Genomic DNA, 26110 nt, shown 5'->3' with positions numbered 1-26110 from the left:
TGTTGCTGCTGTTCACCATTTTTATTGCTGAATGTTTGAAGTGTTCATGTTTATGTATGGTTTTGTTTTCTCTTTCAGGGCTCTTCACCCTGCTGGTAGAAGATTTTGGTAAGTACCTGCTTACAATGCAGCATAGTTCAGGAACTTGGCGAATTGTGTTACTGGAGTGTTCTCAAAACCTGTGCTAAAATTTCTTTGCTGCACTGTGCCATTCATCAGGAATTTGATTCAAGCTAATTGGCATTGGCTTCTCTATTTTCTCACATCAGGTGTAAAAGGTGTTCAAGTGGAGGAGATCTATGACCTACATTGTAAAGTTCAGGGGTATGTCCTTTTAATTTCTTCTTGCTATTCTTTTCCCCCTTTACTTCCTGCTTTCTTCTTTTGTTCAAGGTGTTAACACAAAGTACTAGTAGGGCTCTTATTGTACTGTCCCTATCAAAGGATGTGGGTCCAAGGCCTATCTGCCATGGTGGTATACATTAACGTGTCCAAACTGGTTGTTTTACTTGCTGTAGTGCTGTTCAGTAGATGTCCCTTGCTCATTACCCAGGGGGCCATTCCTCTTGCAGGCACTTGGATCTTGGCATGTCCTGAGACTATTGGACTGAGAGGGTATTACAACCAAACTGATACTGTTCCTTCCTTGGCACATGTACTGTTCAGCAAACATTAGTGAAGAGGAACGGGACCACTGGCTGATTATTTTTCATCCTTTCTAGCTGATACTAATTGTCGTGCTTTATTTCATCACATTAACTGAGGTAGCTCACACTGGAAATCAAACTGGGTAGCTTCTGATCCCTGTAACTTTGTCCCAGGTTGTTATGTACGTATCATAATCCTAGTGAATGGTAGCTCCAATGTATGTATGCGCTGCTGCAGCAGGGTGGTATTTTCTGTATTCGGAGATAGCAAGAATTTGTTGGCTATCTTGCAGGTTGAGAGATTGAGTACTGCTGGGATTTAAGAAGCTGAGCTTCAAAGGTTTAGTAGAGACCTCCAGAACCTTTGCAAGCTATAGTTTTTACACTGGCTTGGTTTTCACCAGGCTGGATAATATCTTTCCTTGGTAATATCTTGTGAGAGTGACAGAGGGACAGGCTATAAAAGGTGATCCCTGCAAGTTCTTCATCCCGTGAGAGCACGAGGAAGCTTTCCAAGATAGGTAGTGTATTTCTTGCCAAATGTCAGGAGGAATTAGTTACTCAGTGTGCAGTTTCCTGTTTGCCAGGTATACTGGCACAGTGAACAGATTCTGTCCATCAGGTGGGCCATCTGGAATCTATCATTCTAGTCATAGTTACAATACCGTGATTAGGCATTGATTCCGCTAACCCATGCACAGGCGAGTAAATAAAGAAACTGCGGATCTTTAGAGACTCGGTCTACCTTTAGAAATTGCTGTCTAGATTAGAGTGGTGCTGGAAAAGCAAAGCAGGTCAGGCAGCAAAAGCCCTTCATCAAGAATAGAGGTAGGGTGCCTGCTTTTGCCCAAAACGTCGATTTTCCTGCTCCTCGGATGCTGCCTGAGCTGCTGTGCTTTTCCAGCACCACTCTAATCTAGACTCTGGTTTCCATCATCTGCAGTCCTTGTTTTTACCCTTTAGAAATTGCTGTTGAGTTGTAAACAAGCAGGATGGTGCATAAAAGCTCACTGAATTGTAATCCTGAATTCGTGCTTCACCTAAGGTGGTGGCCTTATTGAATAGCCGCTGAATATTTGACAATGAAGAGGTGTCCCTTGGGTGAGAAGGCAAAGGTTTTGAAGCCCACTCCAAACAATCACGATGAGTGACATCCAGCTGGAGACCTGGGACTGGATAGAGGGACCATTGACTTCAGTGATATTCTCACCTAGAAGTCAGAAGGGCCATGAAGTTTGGACTCCAGTTCGTATAATCTGGCTCTGGAAATGTTTGTGTTGTAAAGGATTGGTGAGTGATCCTTTAGCCTTGGTTGAAAGTACACCAAAGATAGATTTTTAAATCTATGAGGAAGGCACTGGGAAACTACCTCTAATCCTCTTGCACGTAAGTGGTTCAAGAATCTGCTCCGGTTTCCTCCCACAGTGCTCCGGTTTCCTCCCACAGTCCAAAGATGTGCAGGTCAGGTGAATTGGCCATGCTAAATTGCCCGTAGTGTTAGGTAAGGGGTACATGTAGGGGAATGGGTGGGTTGCGCTTCGGCGGGGCGGTGTGGACTTGTTGGGCCGAAGGGCCTGTTTCCACACTGTAAGTAATCTAATCTAATCTCACATGTGAGACTTGAGTTAGGACCTGCCAGAGAGATCACATACAATAGCTGCATTCTCCCAGTGTGAAGTCCATCTGACCTGAGCCAGTGTGCCAGCTAATGTTTCAGAAAATAATCTTCTGTTTGACTTGAGTGATTGAGTACCGCTTGGATTTAAGGAGCTGCGCTTCGTGAGATTGAGTAGAGACCACTAGAACCTTTCCAGTCTGTAGCTTTTACACAGGGTTTCACCAGCCTGGCTCATGGTTTCCCTTTCCTTGATAATATCTTGTGAGAGTGACGGAGGGATATGCTGTAAAAGGTGCTTCTTGTATGTTCTTCATCCTGTGAGAGCATGAGGAAGGTTTGCATGATAGGTGGTGTATTTCTTGCCAAGTGGATTGACACAACAGTGTTGCCAGGAAGAATTAGTTACTCAGTGTGCAGTTTTTTGTCATCAAGTATACTGGCACAGTGAACAGATTCTGCTCATCAGGTGGATCATTTGAAATCTGTTATTCTAGTCATAGTTGCATAACTGTGCCTTTAATAAAATGTGATGCGAGGGCAACATTTATTCAGCACGGAGTGCAACATTTGAAATGGAGGGAGAACAGCTGCAAATAGAAATGAATGAGAGCGATCCAGTACCCACTACAAAGAGATTGCTGCAGGATAATGTGAACATTAAAAGGGACAGGACATTTAGGAAGGGCAGAAAGCAAGGAAAGATGGAAGGGTGGCCCTTCTAGTTAAAGGTTGTATTAACACAATTGAGAGGGATGAGCTGAGTTCAGGAAGCCAGGATTTGGATACAGCTTGGGTAGAGAGGAGAAATGTCAAAGGAAAGATGTCACTTTTGGGAGGAACAGTTAGAGTACAAACGAGGGTCTTTGGCAGTTTTCCTGAAAAAGTGTTGGAAGCAGGGTTTTTAAATATCTTTTAAGATCAAGTGCGGATAAGCAAGTGAATGACAGGTTATCGGGCCTCGGCAGGAACATGGACTCAAGGTTTAGAATCTGATCAAAGATGATTTTATTAATAGGCCGAGCAGGTTTAAAGGATTGAATGGCCTATTTCTCTTCCTCCTACATTATTGTTTGAAGGAGGAGAATGTGTAAACTCCATACATTCAGTTGCCTGAGGCAGGAACTGAACCCGGGTCTCTGGCGCTGTGAGGCAGCAGTGCTAACCACTGTGCCACCGTGTCGCCCACCTTTACAATGATCATGCCAAACTTTTACAAATCATAGATTAGACCTTAGTTGGATATTGTGCTCAATTCTGGCCACCTCACTTTCTGAAGGATGTCAAAGCTTTCGAGAGTGTAGAGGAAATACTAGAATGATGATGGGACGACAGTCTGCAGATACCTGCAGAAACGGAGCTTTTTCTCCTTCGGTGAGATAGCTCGGAATAAATTTGACAGAAGTGTTCGTCAAGATGAATAGTTTTAATAGTTTCTCATTATTGACTCTGCTTTCAATAGTGGAAGGGCACAGATTAAAGATTGTTACCAAAAGAATGAGATGATGCAAGAAAACCTTTTTAATACAATGAAATATTGTGATCAGAAATATGCTTTCTGACTGGAATTAGATTCAGTAGTCATTTCCAAAGGGTGTTAGGCTAAAAGCTTGATGGCCATGAGAAAAGAACAGGAAAGCAGGTTTAATTTGACAAGGTTCCGCATAGTCCATTGGTTAGTAAGGTTAGATCACGTGATCCAAAGAAGCTAGCCAATTGGACACAAAATTGGCTTAAAAGTAGGTGACAGAGGGTACTGGTAGAGGGTTGTATTTTGAACTGGAGGCCTGTGACCATTGATGTGCCACAAGATTGGTTCTGGTTCACTGGTTTTCATCATTTGTATAAATAATTCGAATGTGAATATTAAGGGCATGGTTAGTAAGTTTGTATATGACACAAATGGTTGGTGTAGTGGACAGTGAAGAAGATTATCTCAGAGTACAATGGGGCTTTGATCAGATGGGATGGGCAAATCGGCCGAGGAGTCGCAGATAGAGGTTAATTTAGATAAATGTGAGATGTTGCATTTGGTAATCTAGACAGGACAGGACTTACGCAGTTAATGGTCGGCCCTGGGGAGTGTTGCTGAACAAAGAGACCCAGAGGTGCAGTTGCATAGTTTCTTGACAGTGGAGTCGCAGGTAGACAAGGTGGTGAAGAAGACATTTGGCACACTTGCCTTCATTGGTCAGAACATTGCCTATGGAGTTGGGACATCATGATGTGCCTGTACAGGACATTGGTGAGGCCACTTTTAGAATACTGCATACAATTCTGGTCTCCCTTTTATAGGAAGAATGTTGTTTAACTTGAGAGGGTGCAGAAAAGATATATAAGGATGTTGCTGAGGCTGGAGGGTTTGAACTATATCGCGAGGCTGAATATGCTGGGTCTTTGTTCCCGAGAATGTCAGAGGACGAGGGGTGACCTTATAGAGGTTTATAAAATCGTGAGGAGCAAGGATTGCAGATAGCAGTTGATGTTAATAAGTTGCATGTCTGTATTTGTTGCAGACGAGTAAGGGCTGCATATTTCATTCCTGATAGGTTTCACTGAACCATTTGGGTTTCCATAACAATCTGACAGCTTCATAATTATTTTTCGCACCAATTTTTTCTGTTTTCTTGTGATTTCAAATTTTCAAGCTGCCATGATGAATCGATGTAACAAGTGCTTTCTCCAGGGATTATTGGTTCAGTAACAATAACCACTATGCTACTGAACTATATGTAACAAAATATAAAGCTGTATTGTCATACATGTGATGTGATTTGCTTACCCCTGGGCATTTCAATACCGATACACTTAATAAAACAAGTGACAACTTGGACTGCCAAGTGTAGGCGCCTTCATATTCCACGTTCACTTCACTCAAGTCAGAGATGAGCTTAGCATCTGCTTATTTAGTTGCTGTCAGTGGTGAGAGCGAAGCTCGACATAAAGCGTTTAATAAAGAATTCCACTCTTATTAGAGTCAACAAGATTCCTTTGTTTGGGATTCCCTGATCACTGCCAACTGCAGGGCTCAAGATGCCACCCGAGGTATTCAGTTCTGGTTTGTCATTTGATCCAAGTCACATGAGTCTGTCAACCTTATTGGTGCTCTCCCATCATCTTTGGTCTGGTAAAGTTACTTGGAATTTGCAATTACAGCATTTGAAAACTGGATATTTGATAATTTCGCATGCAGGCTGCTGAACCATAATAAAGTCATTACAGAACAAAGAGAACCTTCAGTTATAATGCATTACAGCACAGCTCCAATAGGAGGAGCTCAATGTAGATGTTGAATATCAATTTGTGTGATGATTCTACCCTCTGCTTTGTTGCATTGCACACGTAGGCAATGTGCAAACAAATCACTTGGTGATGAAATACTATATGCTCCTTTAATATTTATCTGCTGTCTCAGACTCAATTATTCCAATGCACCTTTGCTGTCTGACCATCCTGCAAAGTTTCCCAAAACTATGCCATCTGTATTTCAAATTGCACCACATTCTGACCATTCAAGATGTTGTCTTGCACACAGGCTCTCAACAGCCCCAATATAAAATTCTTAACTTAATATTAAAATCTCTTCATAGCACTTAATAGCACTACAACACATCTCAATAAATTTTCCCCTTCCTTTCTCCCAGTTCAGCAGCTATGCCTTCAGCCTCTGGATCCTGAACTATAAAATTCTGTCTTTAACGCTTTTAATTCTCTGCCTGTCCATCTCTTTCAACTCCTTTGGGCCTCTTATTTTTCATATGAGTTATTGGTTGCATTTTCCAGTTTATCATTTTGTGGCTAGGGACCAGGTTTGTCTGAATGTACTTCCATAATGCTTTTCAAAATATTTTTCTGTGTTAGAATATATATGTAATTGTTGATATAATACCAAATGTGCTACCTCACAATGCTCCTATCCTGCTATGTTCAGCCCAGTGTACGGATTTATCTTCCTGTTTAAATGGATTGAAGAGCGTAGATCACGACGCAAGGTGACACCCCTGGTGGATGAGACGTCAGTAATCGATGAAGAAATTGTTAATGACATGTTCTTTGCCCACCAGGTAAGCTCTGATATTTCCAATGGTGTATGTACTAGGTGACGCGACAGTCTGCACTACAGAATCATATAGCACAAAAAATTCCATTTTGGCACATGTTCTCTCTCTAAAACTGATCGATTTAGTCACACTTCCATTGATCTTTCCCTTTCATCCTGCTAATTTCCCCTTTGCAACTATTTCTCCCCATTTTATTTTCAAAGTGGTTAGCTGTTGTCCCTGATTTTTTTTAAAGTGTATTTCTTGAGATTTGAGGTTCCTTTGTGATTTCCAGGAGTTGCTTTTTCATTCTCACTATCAGATTTATTACATAATGCTATCACACATTAACAACACCTTTTGTGTTTGTGTTGACATCTGGGGTATTTGAACACTCACATTAGAAGAATTTGTCAATATCCTCTGTATTCTACATCACTGCATTGCACCTAAAAGATATACCACGCAAGGAAATTACTAATTTCATAGACACCACAGAATGTAAGTTGGCACAAGTCAACAGGCACAAGTTGACAACTTTTTAAAATAAGTAACAACAAACTTGCACACAGAAAAAAGTCACCAACATAACCACTGTGAGGTTACAGCTATTTCCACTATTTATGCACAAAACTTGAAAACTTTTCACCATCGAAAAATAAGGGGTTACCAAAAAAACAAGACATGAGGCCAAAAGTTGTCTCTCGGAGTCGTGAGTTTTTGGAATTCTTATCCTGAAAAGGCAGGAAGGCAGAGTTTGAAAACTTTTAAGATGGAGTTGTATAGATTCTTGGTAAGCAAGAGGTAAAAGATTATCAGGGTTGAGTAGAAAGTGAATTTAAGGTTGCACTTAGATCAGCCATGACCCTGTTGAATAGTGGAGCAGACTCGGGGGGAGGGGGGGGGGGGGCTGAGTGGGCTGTTCCTGCTTCTTATTCATAAGTTTATACTTCAAGCAGACAGTTTACTGCATATCTAATTTTAAACTCAGATTTAAATTTAACAATTGTTGTAATGTTCATTACAATAGCGTCCACTGCATTATTTCCTAAAGTAATAGCTCCTAAATTCTGTTTTTAAGTTTACTCCTGGGACATGGGCATTGCTGGCTGACCAGCATTTATTGCCCATTCCTAGTCACCCTCGAGAAGGTGGTAGTGAGCTGCCTTCTTGAACCACTGCAGCCCATTTGCTGTAAGTTCCAAGGTTTTGACCCTGTGGCAGTGAAGGAACAGCCATATATTTCCACATCAGAACCATGAGTCACTTGAAGGGGAACTTGTGCTGCCTTGTCCTTCTAGACCAAAGTGGTCATGGGTTTGGAAGATGCTGTCTAAGGATCTTATGTGAATTTCTGCAATGTATCTTGTAAGTAGTACACACTGCTCCTACTGAGCGTCGATGGTAGATGGAGTGGATAACTATGGATATAATGCCATTCAAGCAGGCTGCTTTGTCTTGGATGGTGAAAAACTTCTTGAGGGCTGTTGGAGCTGTACCCATCCAGGCAAATGTAGTATTCCATCAGACTCCTGTAGATGGTGAACAGGCTTTTGGGAGTCAGGAGGTGAGTTACTCCCAAATTTCCTAGCCTCTGACCTGCTCTTATAGCCACTACATTTATATGATAAATCCAGTTTAATTTCTGGTCAATGCTAACCCCCCCCACGATGTTTGTACTGGAGTATTCAGTGATAGTAACACCATTGAATGACATGGAGAGATTGGTTAGATTGTGTCTTATTGGAGATGATCATTGCCTGAAATTTGTGTGGCGTGAATATTAATTGCTACTTGTCAGCCCAAGTCTGGAACATTGATTCCTTCAGAATTTGAGGAGTTAAGAATTGTTCTGACCATTGTGCAATCATTGGCGAATGTCCCCACTTCTAACCTTATGATGGAGGGAAGATTATTGATGAAGCAACTGGAAATGGTTGGGCCTAGGACACTACCCTGAGGAACTCCTGCAGAGATGTCCTGGACTGAGTTGACTGATCTCTAACTAGCACAATAATCTTCCTATGTGCCAGGTATGACTTCGACCAGCAGAGGTTTTGCCCCCAATGCCCATTGATTCCAGTTTTGCTAGGGCTCCTCGATGCCACACTCGAATGCAGCCTCAATATCAAGGCCTGTTGCTGTCACCCCACCTCTGGGATTCTTCTGTTTTGTCAGTGTTTGAACCCAGGCCGTGATGAGGTTAGGAGCTGAGTGGCCCTGGCAGAACCCAAACTGGGCATCACTGAGCAGGTTATTGCTGGCAGGTGCAGCTTGATAGCACTGTCGATGACACTTTCCATTGTTTTACTGATGGTCATGAGTTGACTTATGGAGTGGTAATTGGCCAGGTTGGATTGTCCTTTTTGTGTCTCGGAACAAACTGGGTAATTTTCCACATTGTTAGCTAGAATCCAGTGTTGTAACTGTACTGGAACAGCTTGCCTGAGGGAACAGCAAGTTCTGAAGTGCAAGTCTTCAGTACTATTGCTGGAATTTTGTCAGGGCCCTCATAGCCTTTTCAGTATTCATTGCCTCCGATCATTTCTTGATATTACACGGATTGAATTAACTTGACTGAAGACTGGCATCTCCAAAGCTGAGAACCACTGCAGGAGGACGTGATACAACTTTAGCAAAGGATTTCACATTCGCCTTTAAAGAATTCATAACCTTGGTGATTTTCAGTTTTCCTGTCTTCTGTTGGTTGAGTACTCTTTTGTTGAATGGTTTACACTGTTCTCTCACCTCTGTATCCTCCTTAAGGAAAGGGAACACACATGAACGGTGGGACCCTAGGAAGTACAGAGAATCAGAGGCACCTTGGTGTGCATGTCCATAGGTCCTTAAAGGAAGAAGGGCCAATAGACAATGTTAAAAAGGCGCATGGGTCTTTGCCTTTATTAATTAAAATATGTTGTGGTTCTGTTCGCCGAGCTGGGAATTTGTGTTGCAGACGTTTCGTCCCCTGTCTAGGGGACATCCTCAGTGCTTGGGAGCCTCCTGTGAAGCGCTTCTGTGATGTTTCCTCCGGCATTTATAGTGGCCTGGCCCTGCTGCTTCCGGTTGTCAGTTCCAGCTGTCCGCTGCAGTGGCCGGTATATTGGGTCCAGGTCGATGTGCTTGTTGATTGAATCAGTGGATGAGTGCCATGCCTCTAGGAATTCCCTGGCTGTTCTCTGTTTGGCTTGTCCTATAATAGGACTATTAATAGGACTACTATTATAGGACAAGCCAAACAGAGAACAGCCAGGGAATTCCTAGAGGCATGGCACTCATCCACTGATTCAGTCAACAAACACATCGACCTGGACCCAATATACCGGCCACTGCAGCGGACAATTGGAACTGACAACCGGAAGTGGCAGAGACAAACCACTATAAATGCCAGAGGAAACATCACAGAAGTGCTTCACAGGAGTATCCCAAGCACTGAGGATGTCCCCTAGACAGGGGACGAAACGTCTGCAGCACAAATTCCCAGCTCGGCGAATAGAACCACAACAACGAGCACCCGAGCTACAAATCTTCTCCCAAACTTTAATTAAAATATTGAATACAAAAGCAAGAGGATTGTGATGAAGCTGTATATAAAGTTAGTTAGGTCACGGCTGGAGTACTGTGGGCAGTTCAGGTCACCACATTATAGGAAGACTGTGATTACACCAGAGAGGATCTAGAGCCAATTCACCAGGATATTGCCTGGGCTGAATCAATTCAGCTGTGAAGAGCCTAGATAGTCTGGGCTTGTTTTCCTTTGAGCAGATTTAAAAAAAGGGGGAACTAATCGAGGTGTACAAAAGTTCTGAGGAGCATAAGTGGGGACAAACCTTGTGGATTAGATTAGATTATTTACAGTGTGGAAACAGGCCCTTCAGCCCAACAAGTCCACACCGACCCTCCGAAGAGCAACCCATCCAGACCCATTCCCCTACCTTTACCCCTTCACCTAACGCTGTGGGGCAATTTAGCATGGCCAGTTCACCTGACGTGCACATTTTTAGACTGTGGGAGGAAACTGGAGCACCCGGAGGAAACCCACGCAGACACAAAGAGAATGTGCAAACTCCACACAGACAGTTGCCTGAGGCGGGAATTGAACCTGGGTCTCTGGCGCTGTGAGGCAGCAGTGCTAACCACTGAGCCGCCGTGCCACCTCTGGATAACCAGAGAGTAGTGGGTGCATTGATTGTGCTGCCAGCAGTGGTAGTAGAGTCAGATACATTAGGAACATTTAAGCGACTCTTGGTTAGGCACATGGATGATAGTACAATGAAGGGTATGGAGATTAGACTGATCTTAGAGTAGGGTAAAAGGTTGGCATGACATCGAGGGCCAAAGGGCCTATTCTGTGCTGTACTAGCCAAGTTCTAGTCAAGTGCCTTTTTCCATACTCTAAAAATTTCTGATTCTCTTTAAATCTGCTCACAGATGATTTATCTGAATTTCATAACTGCAGGTAGATGAAATTGTGTGCAGCTGGTACAAATGGTCATGGTTTATTTCCAACAGTATTAGCAAATATCGAATCGCAAACTGTTCCAGCACACTTCTGCCTGTCAAGTCTGTATCAGTGATTTTCTGCACATGAACCATTTTGTCAGATTTCACTGCTTGACCAGAAACCCTGATGTTAATTTTTTCTCAGCCAGTTTCCTGATTTCCCTTTAAAAATGAGCTCTGCACCAGCAAAGATTTCTGGCTGAGATTTTCACATCCTAAACATGCCTATATAAACTTTTTTTCTAGCTTTTTCTTGACATTTTTGTCCTCTAGTGAACTTCTCATTAACAGTAAGAATGCGGTTATGAGGAACCAGGAAATGGCACAGGAGTTAAAAAATATGTTTTGCATCAGGCTTTACAGTAGAAGACACTTCAAATATCTCATAAATTTCAAAGAATACAGAGGAGAAATTAAGTACCTTTACCATTACTTGAGAAGTGGTATTAGACCAGTTAATGGAGCTAAAAGGAGTTAAGTCTCCTGGTCCTGATGGCTTACATCTTAGGATCCTAAAAGAGGTAGTTACAGACGTTGTGGATACATTGGTTGTAATTTTCTTTGGATTCTGGAGAAGTACCAGCATTCTGAAATAAGGTGGGTGAACGTGCAGCATGGGTTGGTACTGGGATTTCGATGTTGTGGCCATTTCGGAGACACGGATAGAACAGGTACAGGAATGGTTGTTGCAGGTTCCAGGATTTAGATGTTTCATTAAGAACAGAGATGGTAAAAGAAGGGTGGGGGAGGAGGTGTGGCATTGTTAGTCAAGGACAGTATTACAGTTGCAGAAAGGATGTTTTGAAGACCCGTCTACTGAGGTAGTGTGGATTGAGATTAGAAACAGGAAAGGAAAGGTCACCATGTTGGGAGTTTTTCCCAGGCCTCTGAATAGTTCCAGAGATGTAAAGGAAAGGATAGCAAAGATGATTCTTGATAGTAGTAAGAATAACAGGGTAGTTGTTATGGGGCACTTTACCTTTCCAAGTATTGACTGGGAATACTGTAGCTCCAGCACTTTAGATGAGTCAGTTTTTGTCCAATGTATGGAGGAGAATTTCCTGATACAGTATTTAGACAGGTCAACAAGGGGCAAGGCCATATTGGATTTGGTACTGGGTAATGAACCCACCAGGTATTAGATTTGGAGGTAGGTGAGCACTTTGGTGATAATGACCACAATTCGGTTATGTTTACTTTAGCGATGGAAAGGGATAGGTATATACTGCAGGGCAAGAGTTCAAGCTGGGGAAAAGGCAACTATGATATGATTAGGCAAGATTTAAGATGCATAGGATGGGAAGGAAACTGCAGGGGATGGGCATAATTGAAATGTGGAGCTAATTCATGGAACAGCTATTGCAGGTCCTTGATAATTATGTACCTGTCAGGCAGGGAGGAAGTTGTTGAGCGCGGGAGCCGTTGACTAAGGAAGTTGAATCTCTTGTCAAGGGGAAGAAGAAGTCTTATGTTTGGGTGAGATGTGAAGGCTCAGTTAGGGAGCGTGAGAGTTACAAGTTAGCTAGGAAAGACCTAAAGAAAGAGTTAAGAAGAATCATGAGGTGCCATGAGAAGTTGTTGGTGGATAAGACCATGGAAAACCCTGAGGCTTTCTATTGGTGTATCAGGAATAAAATAATGACGAGACTAAGATTAGGGCCAATCAAGGACAGTATCGGAAGTTGTGCATGGAGTCAGAGGAGATAAGGGAAGTGCTAAATGAATATTTTTTGTCACTGTTTACACTAGTAAGAGACAATGTTGTCAAGGAGAATACTGAGGTACAGGCTACTAGACTAGATGGGATTGAGGTTCACAAGGAGGAGGTGTTAGCAGTTCTGGAAAGTGAGAAAATAAATAAGTCCCCTGGGCCGGATGGGAATTATCTGAGGATTCAGTGGGAAGCCAGGGAGGAGATTGCAGAGCCTTTGGTTTTGATCTTTATGTTGTCACTGTCTACCGGAATAGTGCCAGAAGACAGAAGGATAGCAAATGTCCCCTTTTTCAAGAAGTGGAGTAGAGACAACACTGGCAATTATAGACTCAATGAGCCCTACTTCAGTCATCAGTGGAGTGTAGGAAAAGGTTATAAGAGTTAGGATTTATAATCATCTACAAAGCAATAAATTGATTAGGGATAGTCAGCACGGGTTTGTGAAAAATAGGTTGTGCCTCACAAACCTTATTGAGTTCTTTGAGAAGGTGACTAAACAGGTTGATGTGGTCTACATGGATTTCAGTAAGACGTTTGATAAGGTTCCCCACGGTAGGGGAAAGTACAGAGGCATGGGATTGAGGGTGATTTAGCGGTTTTGATCAGAAATTGGTGAGCTGAAAGAAGACAGAGGGTGGTGGTTGATGGGAAATGTTCATCCTGGAGTTCAGTTACGAGTGGTATACCACAAGGATCTGTTTTGGGTCCACTGCTGTTTGTCATGTTTATAAACGACTGGGATGAGGGGGTAGAAGGATGGGTTAGTAAATTTGCAGATGACACTGAGGTCAGTAGAGTTGTGGATAGTGCAGAAGGATGTTGTAGGTTACAGAGGGACACAGATAAGCTGCAGAGCTGGATTCAGAAATGGCAAATGGAGTTTAATGTGGAAAAGTGTGAGGTGATTCACTTTGGAAGAAGCAACAGGAATGCAGAGTACTGGACTAATGATAAGATTCTTAGTAGTGTAGATGAGCAGAGAGATTTCGGTGTCCGTGTACATAGATCCCTGAAAGTTGCCACCCAGGTTGATGGGGTTATTAAAAAGGCATACGGTGTGTTAGCTTTTATTAGTAGAGGGATTGAGTTTTGGAACCACGAGGTCATGCTGCAGCTTTACAGAACTCTGGTGCGGCCACATTTCGAGGATTGTGTACAGTTCTGGTCACCACTTTATAAGAAGGATGTGGAAGCTTTGGAAAGATTGCAGAGGAGATTTACTAGGATCTTGCCTGGTATGGAGGGAAGGTCTTATGAGAAAAGGCTGAGGGACTTGGGGCTGTTTTCATTGGAGAGAAGAAGGTTGAGAGGTGACTTAATTGAGACATATAAGATAATCAGAGGGTTAGACAGGATGGGCAGTGAGAGGCCTTTTTCTTGGATGGTGATAGCCAGCACGAGAGGACGTAGCTTTAAATTGAGGGGTGATAGATATTGGACAGATATCAGAGGTAGTTTCTTTACTCAGAGTAGTAGGAGTGTGGAACGCCCTGCCTGCAATAGTAGTAGATTCGCCAGCTTTAAGGGCATTTAAATGGTAATTGGATAAACATATAGATGAAAATGGAAAAGCATAGGTTAGATGGGCTTCAGATTGGTTTCACAGGTCGGCACAATATCGAGGGCTGAAGGGCCTGTACTCCGCTGTGATGTCTATGTTCTCTGTTCTGTCTACCAGAGGACTAGAAATATGTCAACATGACACCTCTATTCAAATCTTATTTCAGATAAAAAGCGGGTAACTTAGACCAATGAGCCTAACACTTCTTGTTGGAAAAGTTTCAATTATTAAAGAAGTTAGAGCAGACTATTTGGAAGATCGTAATCTGAGTACTTTATCAGAGTTTTTCGAAGACGTTTCAACAAGAGTGGATAGCAGGGAACCAAACGATGTGTTGTATTTAGACTTCCGGAAGGCATTCAATAAGGACCTCACAAAAAGTAAAATCATAAGACAAGAGGCCACGGTGTTGGAGGGAGTATATCAGCATGGATAAATAATTGGCTAATGGCAGGAAACAGCGAATGGAGGTAAGGGTTTTTTTTTAGGTTGGCGAACTGTGACCAGTGGGGTTCCACAGGAATCAGCGCTGTGACCGCTAATGTAGCCAAATTTGCAGATGGGATTAAATTATTTGGAAAGGCGCGTGGTGAGATATGGTTTACAGAGAGATATTGATAGCTTAAGTAAGTGGGCGAAAAGTTGGCAAAATTAGTGTAATGTGGTAAAATATGAAATTGTTCATTTTGGAAGATAGAACAAAAGAATGGAATATTACTTAAATGGAGAAAGATTGCAGAAAGCTGCAACATAAGGGGACTTGGGGGTATTTGCATACAAAATACAAGCTCGCACACAGGTACAGCAGGTAATCAGGAAGGTTAATGGAATGTTGGTCCTTATTTCAAGTGCGCTGGGTTATAATAATAGGGAAGTCTGAACTGCAACTGTGCAAGCTGCTGATAAGACCACATCTGGAGCACTGAGAACAGTTTTGATTCCTTTGTTTAAGGAAAGATATTATTTCAGAGAAGGTTGATCCCGGGGTTGGAGGGATTGTCTATGAGCAAGGATTAAACAAGTTGGTACTCTACTCACTCACTGGAGTTGAGAAGGATGAGAAGTGATCTCATTGAAATATATAAGATTCTTAAGAGGCTTTCCAGTGTAAATGCTGAGAGAATGTTTCTCCTCATAGTCTAGGACCAGAGGACATAGTCTCAGAATTAAGGAGTGCCAATTCAAGACTGAGATGAGGAGAAATCTCTTCTTTGAGGATTGAGAGTCTTTGGAACTCCTTGCCTCAGAGAGCTGTGGAGACAGAATTCTTGTGTATATTTAAGGCTGAGGCAGAGGGATTCTTAATCAGTGGGGAATCAAAAGATTGCGGGGATAGGCAGTAAAGTGGACATGAGGAATGTTGGATCACCCAAGATTCTATTGAATGACAGCAGACTCAAGGGGCTGAACAGTCTAATGTTCCTAATTATTATGGTCTGTCTTATGGTCTTACCCTGTCACTATCAACCCTTTCAAAATCTTAAAGAACCTACCTTCTGAAGGACAGTTGGGATGCATATTAAATGTTGGTTTAGCAAGAGATGCCCATGTCCTGTGAAAGGGGGCTGATAAATTATGATAATCCTGCTGTTGGGTGCACTGACAGAACTAGTGACTGACCCTGTCAGCATTTTAATTGTCATAATTAGGTATTTGTAGGAGAAGGGGATAAATGGATAAGAAAGAAGGGTGCACAGAAGGACTAGGATCACTCTTTGTACAAATGGTAAACGCCAAGGTGGACTGGATTTAGAAAATGACTTGTTTCTGTTGTATTTTCTATCTAATAACTGTAACTTGCTTTCGACCCACAGAAAATAACCCGACTATTAAGACTCTCCCAATAATTGTTATTCTTTCTGCTGAGTCTTATCCAGATGGACCTATTTTGCACCTTTTCTATTAATTTTTTTTACCCTTTGTAAAGCGACAAAAGCTGTCCTCTACTGAAATTGTAACATAATTACAATCTTGTGCAAAGTCACTTTTACTTGCTTTTGTATTCTATACAGCTATATTGAAAATTAAGGCAAGTCTTTGCCTTTGTTTCTTTCACTGAACTTCCTGTTATTGCCATCACCTCTTGATGACCTATGTATCCACATTTTAAGGCCCCTCTGTTCCTCAACTCCATTTAGAATCCCTTTTTACTTATCTCATTCTCTCTGTTTTTCATTTGTCTTCATTTGTCATGCTTCCCTCAATTATAAAAATATCAATTTTTTTATGGCACTAACAAATCTTCATACTGTTTCGGTAATTTCAATGTCCAGCCCATTTGCCTATATTGTATAAATAAAAACAGCCCTTTAACAGATTCCTTGGAATTCCACACACCACATTGATCCAGATTTCTGTCTTCTACCCTTCAGTCACATCTCTTGTCTATCTGGTGACATTCCATGTGCCTCAAATCTCTAAGGAAGTAGCTTTTGGAAATCCTTATAAACAAAAGCCCCTGCAAATTGTTTATCTACCTTTAGTTATTACCTTGAAGAATTGTATGAAGTTTACTGACTGATCCTGATTAACTCAAGTCTCTTCAAGTGCACACCAACCTAATTACACTTCTTTGATTTTGTCTCAAAAGCTGATTCCAAACTCGTGTGCGACGCACGCTTTGCTTAGCGTCCTCTTGAACTGCGACAATGTGGAGTTGGGTCCCACCCTCAGCCGGATGAAGGACTTTACCAAAGGTTTCAGTCCAGAGGTATGGTTTCACCTTGAGAATATCACATACTAGGTTAAAAGTGCTTTGATTCCTTAAGTTGATGGCAGTGACTTTAAAAGTCACAGTAAAACTGCAGAACTGAATATCCCTTGAATCTGCTCATTCATGAAGGAGCTGTTTACAAATAAATCCTTCACTGTTCAGGCACAGCCACAATATTTTCATGGAGTCTCCACAGCAACTGCAGCATCTGCCTAAATGAGAAACTGCCTATGGATAGTGGTGCATTTTTCCAACCACTGAATACTTCTCTTTGCAAATTCTAGGACTTTTCATTTTATCTTTGGAAAAATAGATGATTTCTAATTGCTGAAAGAAAGCGATGCGAACTCCCAGGGCAGATGCTATGAGCCATACTCCAGCTCAGTTCCACCTGAGTGTCTCATTAGATACAACGGGCCTTTTGCTTGGCAGCAGGGAATGCTGTGTAATACCACAAAAGCCCTGTCGGCACGGCTCCCTGTCACTGCTCCATCTCCAGGCAAATTTCCCAGAGACGGACTGCTGTGGATTTTAACTTGCTTAACACCCACCTGAGAGCACATCCATTTTGATGAGTTTTCACACTCACCTACCTCCTTCAGAGAGTCAGATGATACAGAAGAGGGCCTTTGACTCATTGTGTCTGCAGTGACAAAAAAAAACCCATAGTCTACGCTAATTCCACTTTCCAACACTTGGCCCATAGCCTTAAAAGTTATGATATTTCAAGTACTTATCCACATACCTGTTCAAGGGTAGTGAGGCTTTCCACCTCTTTACTACTCTTGTAGGCACTGCCTTCCAGTTTCTCACTTCCTTCTGAGTGAAATCCCACTTAAATCTCCTGTCCTTCACCTTAAAATTCTGTCCCTTCATTATTGACCCTTCAACTAAGGGGAGTAGCTGCTTCATATTCACTTTGTCCTTATTGTCTTATACAATTCTACCATGTCCCACCTCATCCTTCTCTGATCTAAAAAAGAACAACCAGAACTTATCCAGCTCCTCTTTATAGCCAAATTGCTCCACCCCAGACCGCATCCTGGTGAATTTCCTCTGCACCCCCTCCAATGCAGTCACGTATTTCCTATAATGTGGTGACCAGAACTGCGCACTGTACACCAGCTGTGGTCTAGCCAAATTCCTGAATAGCTCTAACACGACATTCCTGCTCTTATAATTTATGTGATGACTGATAAAGCCATATGCCGCCTTAACCACCTATCAACCTAACCTGCTGCCTTCAGGAATCTATTGACAATTTCTGTCTGTTCCTCTGAGCTTCCAAGCATCCTGCTATTCATTGAGTATTCCCTTGTCTTGTTACTTCTTCCAAAGTTACCTCTCACATTTCAGGGTCAGAAGTTACATGACACCAGGTTATAATCCCAATAGGTTTATTTGAAATCACAAGCTTTCAGAGTGCTGCCCCTTCACCTGACAAAGGAGCAGCACTCCGAAAGCTTGTGATTTCAAATAAACCTGTTGGACTATAACCTATTGTCATGTAACTTCTGATCTTGTCCACCCCAGTCCAATACCAGCACCTCCACATCATGGCTCACATTTCAGGGTTAAATTCTATTTGCCACTGATCTCCCATCTGGCCAACCCATGTATACCTTTGTGTCTGCTGCAAATTTACTTATAATCTCCCCACATTCTCATCTATATCATTTATGATTATCACAACAATAAGGGACTCTGCACTTAACCTTGTGGTGTACCACTGGTCACCAGCCTCCTGTCATACAAACAGCCATCTGCCAGCACCCTTTGCCTCCTACAATTAAGCCACTTTGGATCCATCTTGCCAAGTTACCCTGGATTCCATGCGCTGTTACCTTCTTTATCAGCCTCCCATTTGGGACCTTCTCAAAGGTTCTGCTGAAATCCACATAAACCACATTAACTGCACTACCCTCATCTACACACTTGGCCACCTCCTCAAAAAAGTTCAATCAGATTTGTTAGGCATGGCCTCCCTCTGATAAAGCCATGCTGACTAACCCTGTTCAAACCCCGCCTCTCCAAGTGGAGGTTAATTTTCTCTTTCAGAATTTTCTCCAACAGTTTCCTGACCACTGATGAGAGACTCACTGGTCTGTAATTCTCTGGTTTATCTTAACCAACCTTCTTGAAAGTGGAACCACATTAGCGAACCTCCAGTCTTCTGGCACCTCCCCCTGTGGCCAGAGAGGAATTAAAAAGTTGAGTCAGAACCCCTGTAATTTCTTCCCTCGCTTCCCAGAGCAGTGTGGAATACAACTTCAGCAGTGCCCACTCTCCCAGTAGTGTTGCCTATTGTTCAGTGCTGTGGGCCTTCTTATTGAACTAAAACTCATAATGGTCATGTTCATAGTCCTTAATTTGTTACTGAATACGAAGGCAGCGTGTTAATTTGTCACATCCCATTAGACCACAATATTGTGTAGACAGCAGACATCAATGGGGTCAGCACCAGAAATGGTCCAGTCCTTGATCATTTTCTATGTCTGGAAGAGGCACATTTATCTTATTTAAAAGCACTATGTTTTATCATTGTGGGAAATAATCCCTTGTTTACTTATTTCTGAATGGCTGGCGTGATACTGCGTTATACAAACTGACTTCACTCACTATGATGCTGGAGGTGTTACAGTTGTCTTCAGCATCATGGAGGAGAAAGTGAGGGCTGCAGATGCTGGAAACGTTGACTCTCCTGTACCTTGGATGCTGCCTGACCTGCTGCGCTTTTCCAGCAACACATTTTCAGCTTCAGCAACATGGGCCAGGAAGGGGATAATTTGCAGAACATTCAGTTGACCTAGTGACATTAGTGAACCTCCATGTAGATGACCATGTTCACTAATGACCTGATGACCGTGCCGCGTGGGCGGCACGGTGGTACAGTGGTTAGCACTGCTGCCTCGCAGCGTCAGAGACCCGGGTTCAATTCCCGCCTCAGGCGACCGACTGTGTGGAGTTTGCACGTTCTCCCCGTGTCTGCGTGGGTTTCCTCCGGGTGCTCTGGTTTCCTCCCACAGTCCAAAGATGTGCAGGTCAGGTGAATTGGCCATGCTAAATTGCCCGTAGTGTTAGGTAAATGTAGGGGTATGTGTGGGTTACGCTTCGGCGGGTCGGTGTGGACTTGTTGGGCCGAAGTGCCTGTTTCCACACTGTAAGTAATCTAATCTAATCTAATCTTCCAGTGCTGTGTGTGAATAAATGTGCATGTCAACTGGGTAAAGGTTCACAAGCCATATTGTCAGAGGTCTCGCTGAGACGCCCTGTTGAGTCTGAACATTCAGAAAGGTCACTTGTATTGGTGAGAGTCAGCAGGAGCCAGAACTTTGACAAGACTAAAATCAGGGGAGGGGGTCAGACAGTTTGTGCAAGTTAGATGTTCAACATTGTGCTTGTGCAACCTGACAAGGTGAATGAAGTAGGGTCAGGCATTCTAGGTTGAGCTGAAAGCTGTTGTTTTTCATTATCAACTCACAAGTGACCAGAGCTGTTCATTTTGGCTCCGCAGAGTAAAGGCTATGCAATTGGCAACGCTCCAGAACTAGCAAAGGCACACAACAGCCATGCCAGGTAGGAATGTAATTTATTTTTCTGCCTTTGATGGAATGTGACACAAGAATTCAAATACAGCTTTAAAATTCTGGATGATCTCCATGGTTGTACTCACAGGACCTCTGCAACACAGTTTTGATATTTCACGACTAATCTTGGCTATGTTTAACCAGGTCTGTGCCAATGAAGCCACCTGGTAATTACTCCTGATCTAAAGAAACAAGTCCAAATCACAGCAACTGTAAATTCCTGAATTTTTAAAGATTTTGTCTTCTATCTATAATCAAATCTGGCATGTGCAGAATATGTACTGATGCAAGGTTTAATTGGAAAAAAAGAGAGGCCTGAGGGACATCATCACCTTTTCTTTCCCATATCATAAAAGCTGTAACAAAAAAAACAGCTACTAAATGGCAGAATATTCAAGTTTAGTCAGTCTGAGAAACTATGAGCTGATTGCTTCCCCTTGGCTTAACCACTGCATCCCTCACTTTTAGAAAGGAATTTAAACACACTTGCAAGGAAAAAAATCAGGAAAGGAACAGAAGTTGAGAGTTTTCTGTTGTCCTGTGAAAGTGTAGTTGGATGTGATGTGGTGAAGGCAGTTTAGGGAAGGAGACTCTGGTTTGAAAATGCAGAGCAGGAGATCTCCTGCCTTGTGCTGACTTACCAGATCTTAACTGGAGGAAGCCAATGGTGCTACAGATGGCCTGATGATCATGATCTGGGAGGGTTTGATGGGAGACCCTTCATTGGTAGAAATGCCTGATTTCTTCACTCAAATGAGAATGGTTACTTTGCTAGATACAACTGTCATATACTGACACCACCTATCCTACCACAGCTAAGGTCAGCAGTATCAGATGGAGAGCAAATTATAGAAAGTTCTTGGTACATTATGGAGTTATATAATATTCCACAATTTATCCATCTTTTACACACAAGTTAACAGAAGGCACAGACCATATCTCTGTACTTATTAAGAAGTAGTTTATTTCAAATAAATATTTATAAACCATTGACATATAGCTCTACTAGTTGAAAAAATTAGCCCCTTTATGAAACTCCTCTTGCAGACTGATGCAGACACAAAATAAAATTGGTGTTATAGATAGAGGGAAAGACTGGGAAGGTAGTTCAATAGTCTCTGTCCACAGGGTTCACTGAGATGATCCTTTTGGCTTGTCAAAACTTGAGGTTTGTTGATTTCTCTCTCCTACAGATACTTTCCCTTGCTTGCAAGAGTGACTGCTTCATAACTTATCAAATCTCTGACTTGCTGGTTAAAAGCCACACTATGACACACTGATTAAATATAACGTACATTCCTGTGAATATGTCTCTTCAGTTTTTCTGAAAATGTTTTAAGAATAAACTTCATAAAATGTTTATATTGCCAAACAGCATGTCTCCTGAGTAGCTATACTATGATAACTAATTCAGTCAGTGCAACCTGCCTTTGTGAAATGATACAGAATTATAAATATATTTCCACAGTGACAGGAACAACTTCCACTCATACCTTCCCGAAACTGGGGAAAGCTTGTCATTGCAGCTTTATGTTTAAAACCTGTGTGCACTCTTCTGTAATATATCGGCCTACGATCGAAACCAGAGTGAAGGTTATATACTGGAAAATCCTTACTGTGTGCAAGAACCAGGGATCTCCGAATAAAATAGGTCAAATGTGTTCACTAATTATCGAGACAGACAAACAAGTTGTTATTATTTACAATCTTTAATAAATTTTAAAGCTTAGCTCATTTGCACTTCGTCTCAGTGCTGTTTAGTAATATTACTTTTTTTAAAAAAAAAAGCTGTATAGGTAATTTTCTGCTCCAAATCTCTGATGTAATGGGTCTCAAAATCCTAAAATGAAACAACCATTTGGACAGTCTGCTGGGACTGTCATAGTGGCTTAGGACTGATCAAAGCGAAGATAGGCGAGTCTTAAGTAAGATGTTACAAAGGAATACCCGATGAGTTTGGCTTACTTTGCCACAGTGAAAGACATGCCCTTTAGAAACTTGACTACCTCCTACCATCCAAAGCACTGTGGTAATGTCCTCGTGGAAATCTCTCAATTTCTTTCATTCAGAATTGACAGAATATTCCTAATTCAGTTTTGATTTGCCTAAAAGGAGTTGAACTATGCAATCATTTAAATTAAATTGCATAATTAATGCAGCAAAATTTATACCTTGGAAAAAGTTGAATTTATATAATCTGAATTGAAGTAAATGTGTAATTTCTAATATATATATGAAATAAGGAACTCCTTGATTTCTCCTCAATTCTTGGTTCTTTTGTGCAGAGTCTCACCTGCCTCCCATTTTAACCTTCCATGAGTAGATAAATGGCTAGTCTCATACATTGTGTCTGAGTGAATGCCTAGCTTGTCACTGTGTGCTGAAGAATTTGTGGAAGGGGAAGCTGAAATCCCGACTCAAGTCCCTACCATTCCATCAAACTCAACCTATGATCTCTTTGTCTTGCCCTTCTAGGCCAGAGCCACGGCATCTTCCGGAGAAACAGAATGGGATCAGTGCTGTGCGGACCATGGAAGCCTTCCACTTTGTCAGTTATGTTCCCATTAAAGGTCGCCTCTTTGAGCTGGATGGTTTGAAAGCCTATCCGATCGATCATGGTATGAAGCATACTGCATAGTTTTGCATGTCACCATAAGGCATGCCCTTCATTAGCATTGAATACTTTGTGCCAAAACCATGCCGCTTCCTTAATTGGTGGCTGATCTGCCCTTTAATATTTTACATTCATTTAGTAATTCAGTCTTTAGTCCTGATAATGAAGGCCAACCTCCCCCCCTCCCCCCAATCCCAACCTTCCCTCGTGCGGCCTTCGCTTTTCAACCTGAACTTCTACCATCTAAAAGAGCAACATCACCAGGCATGTGGGAACACCACCACTTGAAGTTCATCTCCAGGCCACCGTCCTGACTTGAAACTACATCACCATTCCTTCTGTGTCACTGAGTCAAAACCTTGGAACTACTTGGAGAAATGAGAGCAGATTGGGGCAGCACACCTTAGGAAGGATACCTGGACTTCAGGGGTTAAGTTATGAGGAGAGCTTATACAACTTAGGAATTTGTTGGAAAAAGCAGGTCTGACATCATCCCTGAAGAGAAATGAGAGTTTTGGTCCAGTCATCCTTCTTCAGAAGGTTACCCCATCATCCTCTGAGTATATTTCTTTTGCTCTGCTTTCCAAATTGCCCCAGAGGCTCCTGCCATTGCCGCTGCACTGTCTTCCCTGCTGGGCTGCCTTTCCAGTCAACTGCTTTTTCATATCTTTGTGGTTACCGTTTACTGATTTGTAATGCCATTACATCTGATTCCAGCTTCTCCCTCTCAAACTGCAGGATGATTTCTATCACCGTGTGGTCACAGCCCCCTAGAGGTTCTTTCACCTCTTAAGCTTCCTAATCAAGTCAATCAAATCCAGAATGGTCAGTTCCTTAATGGGCTCGAACACAAGATGCTCCAAAAAAAATCATGTAGACATTCCACAAATTCCTTTCCTTGGGATCTGCTACCAATCTGATTTTCCCAGTCTACCTGCATATTGAAGTCCCCCATGATTTTTGTAATAGTGCCTTTCTTACTTTCCTTTTCTATTCCTGATTTGTCTTCTGCCTCATACCCTGGCGATTATTGGGGAGGCACCTGTACATAACTCCCATCTGGGTCTTTTCCTTTCCCTTTGCGATTTCTCAAAATTCAGTGCCTTCTGATCCTATATCACTTCCTGCTATCGATTTAATCTCAGTTCTTACTAACAAGGCAATGCCATCCCTTCAGACCAGGGTGGCCTGGTGACAGGTGTGCCTCATTCAGCATAGATAAACTCACTTTCAGGCCCTTACTTTAAAAGTAGGGTTTACGATGCAACTGAAGGTTGTGCGTACATACTTTTAATGCAAACTAGTGCAATTCATAAGTTTATAAATATGTAATCCATTTGTAGAATAGAGTACAGTGTATATTTATGGTGCATAGCACTGAGGTGGTATGTGGGTGGCTACATCTTTTCATACATTTTGGTTTGGACTGCAACAACTTCTGTTAGTCGTGAAAACTTTAATACATTTGGATAACTGCAAGCTGAGATGAACTGCCCCTAAAATATTCAGTCCATCACCTGCAGTAACATTGAGGGCTCTTGCAAATTGGCATGAATTTTTAGCAGTTACTGAATCCCGGCATTAATTTTCTGATTCTTATAATGTCTCATAGCTGGACAGTTCTGCCAACTACTGTCCATCACATCAGTCATACCTCTTGTTTCAAGATTTGACAAATAAAATTCCCCACCACCCATAAAGTACTCTTTGTTTTCCTTAATTTTGTCAACATTTCTTGCATTGTCGTCATGTTCTTTCTAATGGGGCGGCATGATGGCTCAGTGGATAGCACTGCTGCCTCACAGCACCAGGGACGCAGGTTCATTCCAGCATCAGGCAACAGTCTGTGTGGAGTTTACACATTCTCCCCGTGTCTGTGTGAGTTTCCTCCGGTCGTGCAGGTCAGGTGAATTGGCCATGCCAAATTGCCCATAGTGTTAGGTGCATTAGTCAGAGGGAAGTGGGTCTGGGTGGATTACTCTTCGGAGGGTCAGTGTGGACTTGTTAGGCCGAAGGGCCTGTTTCCACACTGTAGGGGAATCTAACCTAATTAGATAATCTCTGAGCAATCAGGGATCTATTTCCTTCATACTTGCAGTGTTGATAGCAAGGCTTGTAGACCATTATCTATACAAATGCATTAGTTACCAGGACTCCTCAAAACTCTGGAACTCCCTAACTCCTCAATCTTCTCTTCATCTTACCTACTGCAAGTGTTAGTGTCATCTAATCATTGCATCTTGTGACTGAGCCCACCTTACTTAATGAACCATGGTTTTTTACGCAAAAGGTGTATTTTGTCAAAACAGCATTTGAACTTGTAGTGTTTCAGCATTTGTGATGTGTGTTGTATCCTGTCTCCGATGCAGTCTGCTGGTGTTGTGCTGAAGAGTGGCACTTTCTTTTGTTCCAGGGCCTTGGGCCGAGGATGAAGAGTGGACGGACAAGGCACGACGAGTTATAATGGAGCGAATCGGGCTGGCTACAGCTGGGTAATGATCTTACTATCTCATTCACTTTTATTCAGGAAATGTTGTTATTAGCTCTGACTCATTTATTGACACTTTTCATTGTTCGCACTTTGTTAATGAGATTGATTACTAGATCCATGCTACTACTAACTCAGCAGATGAGAATGTATTAAAGAAATATTTATACAGGTTAGCTCTTGTAGAAGTACTAATTTGGTTCTTGCAATAATTGTTAGCTTCATTGTCACTTAAAATTATGGACTTGCACTTATGATTAGTAGCTCTAATCTATGCATTGCCATTCTAGTAAGATTCCACTGTCATACCTTATTTGTAACTGATTAAGATCAAGAGGGCTAATCCTTTCATCTTGGTGTACCCTTTGCGAGTGTGCTAAACTAATTATGATGCTCTTGCCACCATTTCATCTGGGATCAACTAATTAAACACGGATCTGGCATGCATTCTCCAACATTCCTGGTCTAGTCTTGAAATGACACTGAACAACAACAACCTGCTGAGCCATTAATTGTTCATAAATTTTCAGCAGTTACTGTTTCTCTTCACTGGCATTTGACAGGCAGCAGTCATAGCGCTGTGTCCATATGAGAAATTGAGTTCAAATGGGATGCACTGTTTCATTAA

General features: G+C 42.1%; 1 protein-coding gene across 2 annotated transcripts in view; it reads left to right on the top strand.

Annotated features, from left to right (window-relative positions):
• The window catches only part of bap1 (BRCA1 associated protein-1 (ubiquitin carboxy-terminal hydrolase)), a 69344-nt gene that overhangs the window by 21399 nt on the left and 21835 nt on the right, over positions 1-26110 (top strand). Inside the window, exons 2-8 of one of the 2 annotated variants that reach the window (XM_043708520.1) lie at positions 79-108; positions 270-324; positions 6194-6326; positions 16671-16790; positions 20308-20369; positions 22856-22998; positions 25408-25486. In XM_043708520.1, the coding sequence (XP_043564455.1) occupies positions 79-108; positions 270-324; positions 6194-6326; positions 16671-16790; positions 20308-20369; positions 22856-22998; positions 25408-25486 (622 nt within the window). Of the gene's footprint in view, positions 1-78; positions 109-269; positions 325-1839; positions 1938-6193; positions 6327-16670; positions 16791-20307; positions 20370-22855; positions 22999-25407; positions 25487-26110 lie in introns of those variants that run through there. The other variant, XM_043708521.1, reaches the window with a different exon arrangement.

The sequence above is a fragment of the Chiloscyllium plagiosum genome, chromosome 18, assembly GCF_004010195.1.
Source record: "Chiloscyllium plagiosum isolate BGI_BamShark_2017 chromosome 18, ASM401019v2, whole genome shotgun sequence".
NCBI lineage: Eukaryota > Metazoa > Chordata > Chondrichthyes > Orectolobiformes > Hemiscylliidae > Chiloscyllium > Chiloscyllium plagiosum.
Note: the sequence above shows the minus strand (reverse complement) of the source record. Positions and strands in the feature narration are given on the sequence as shown.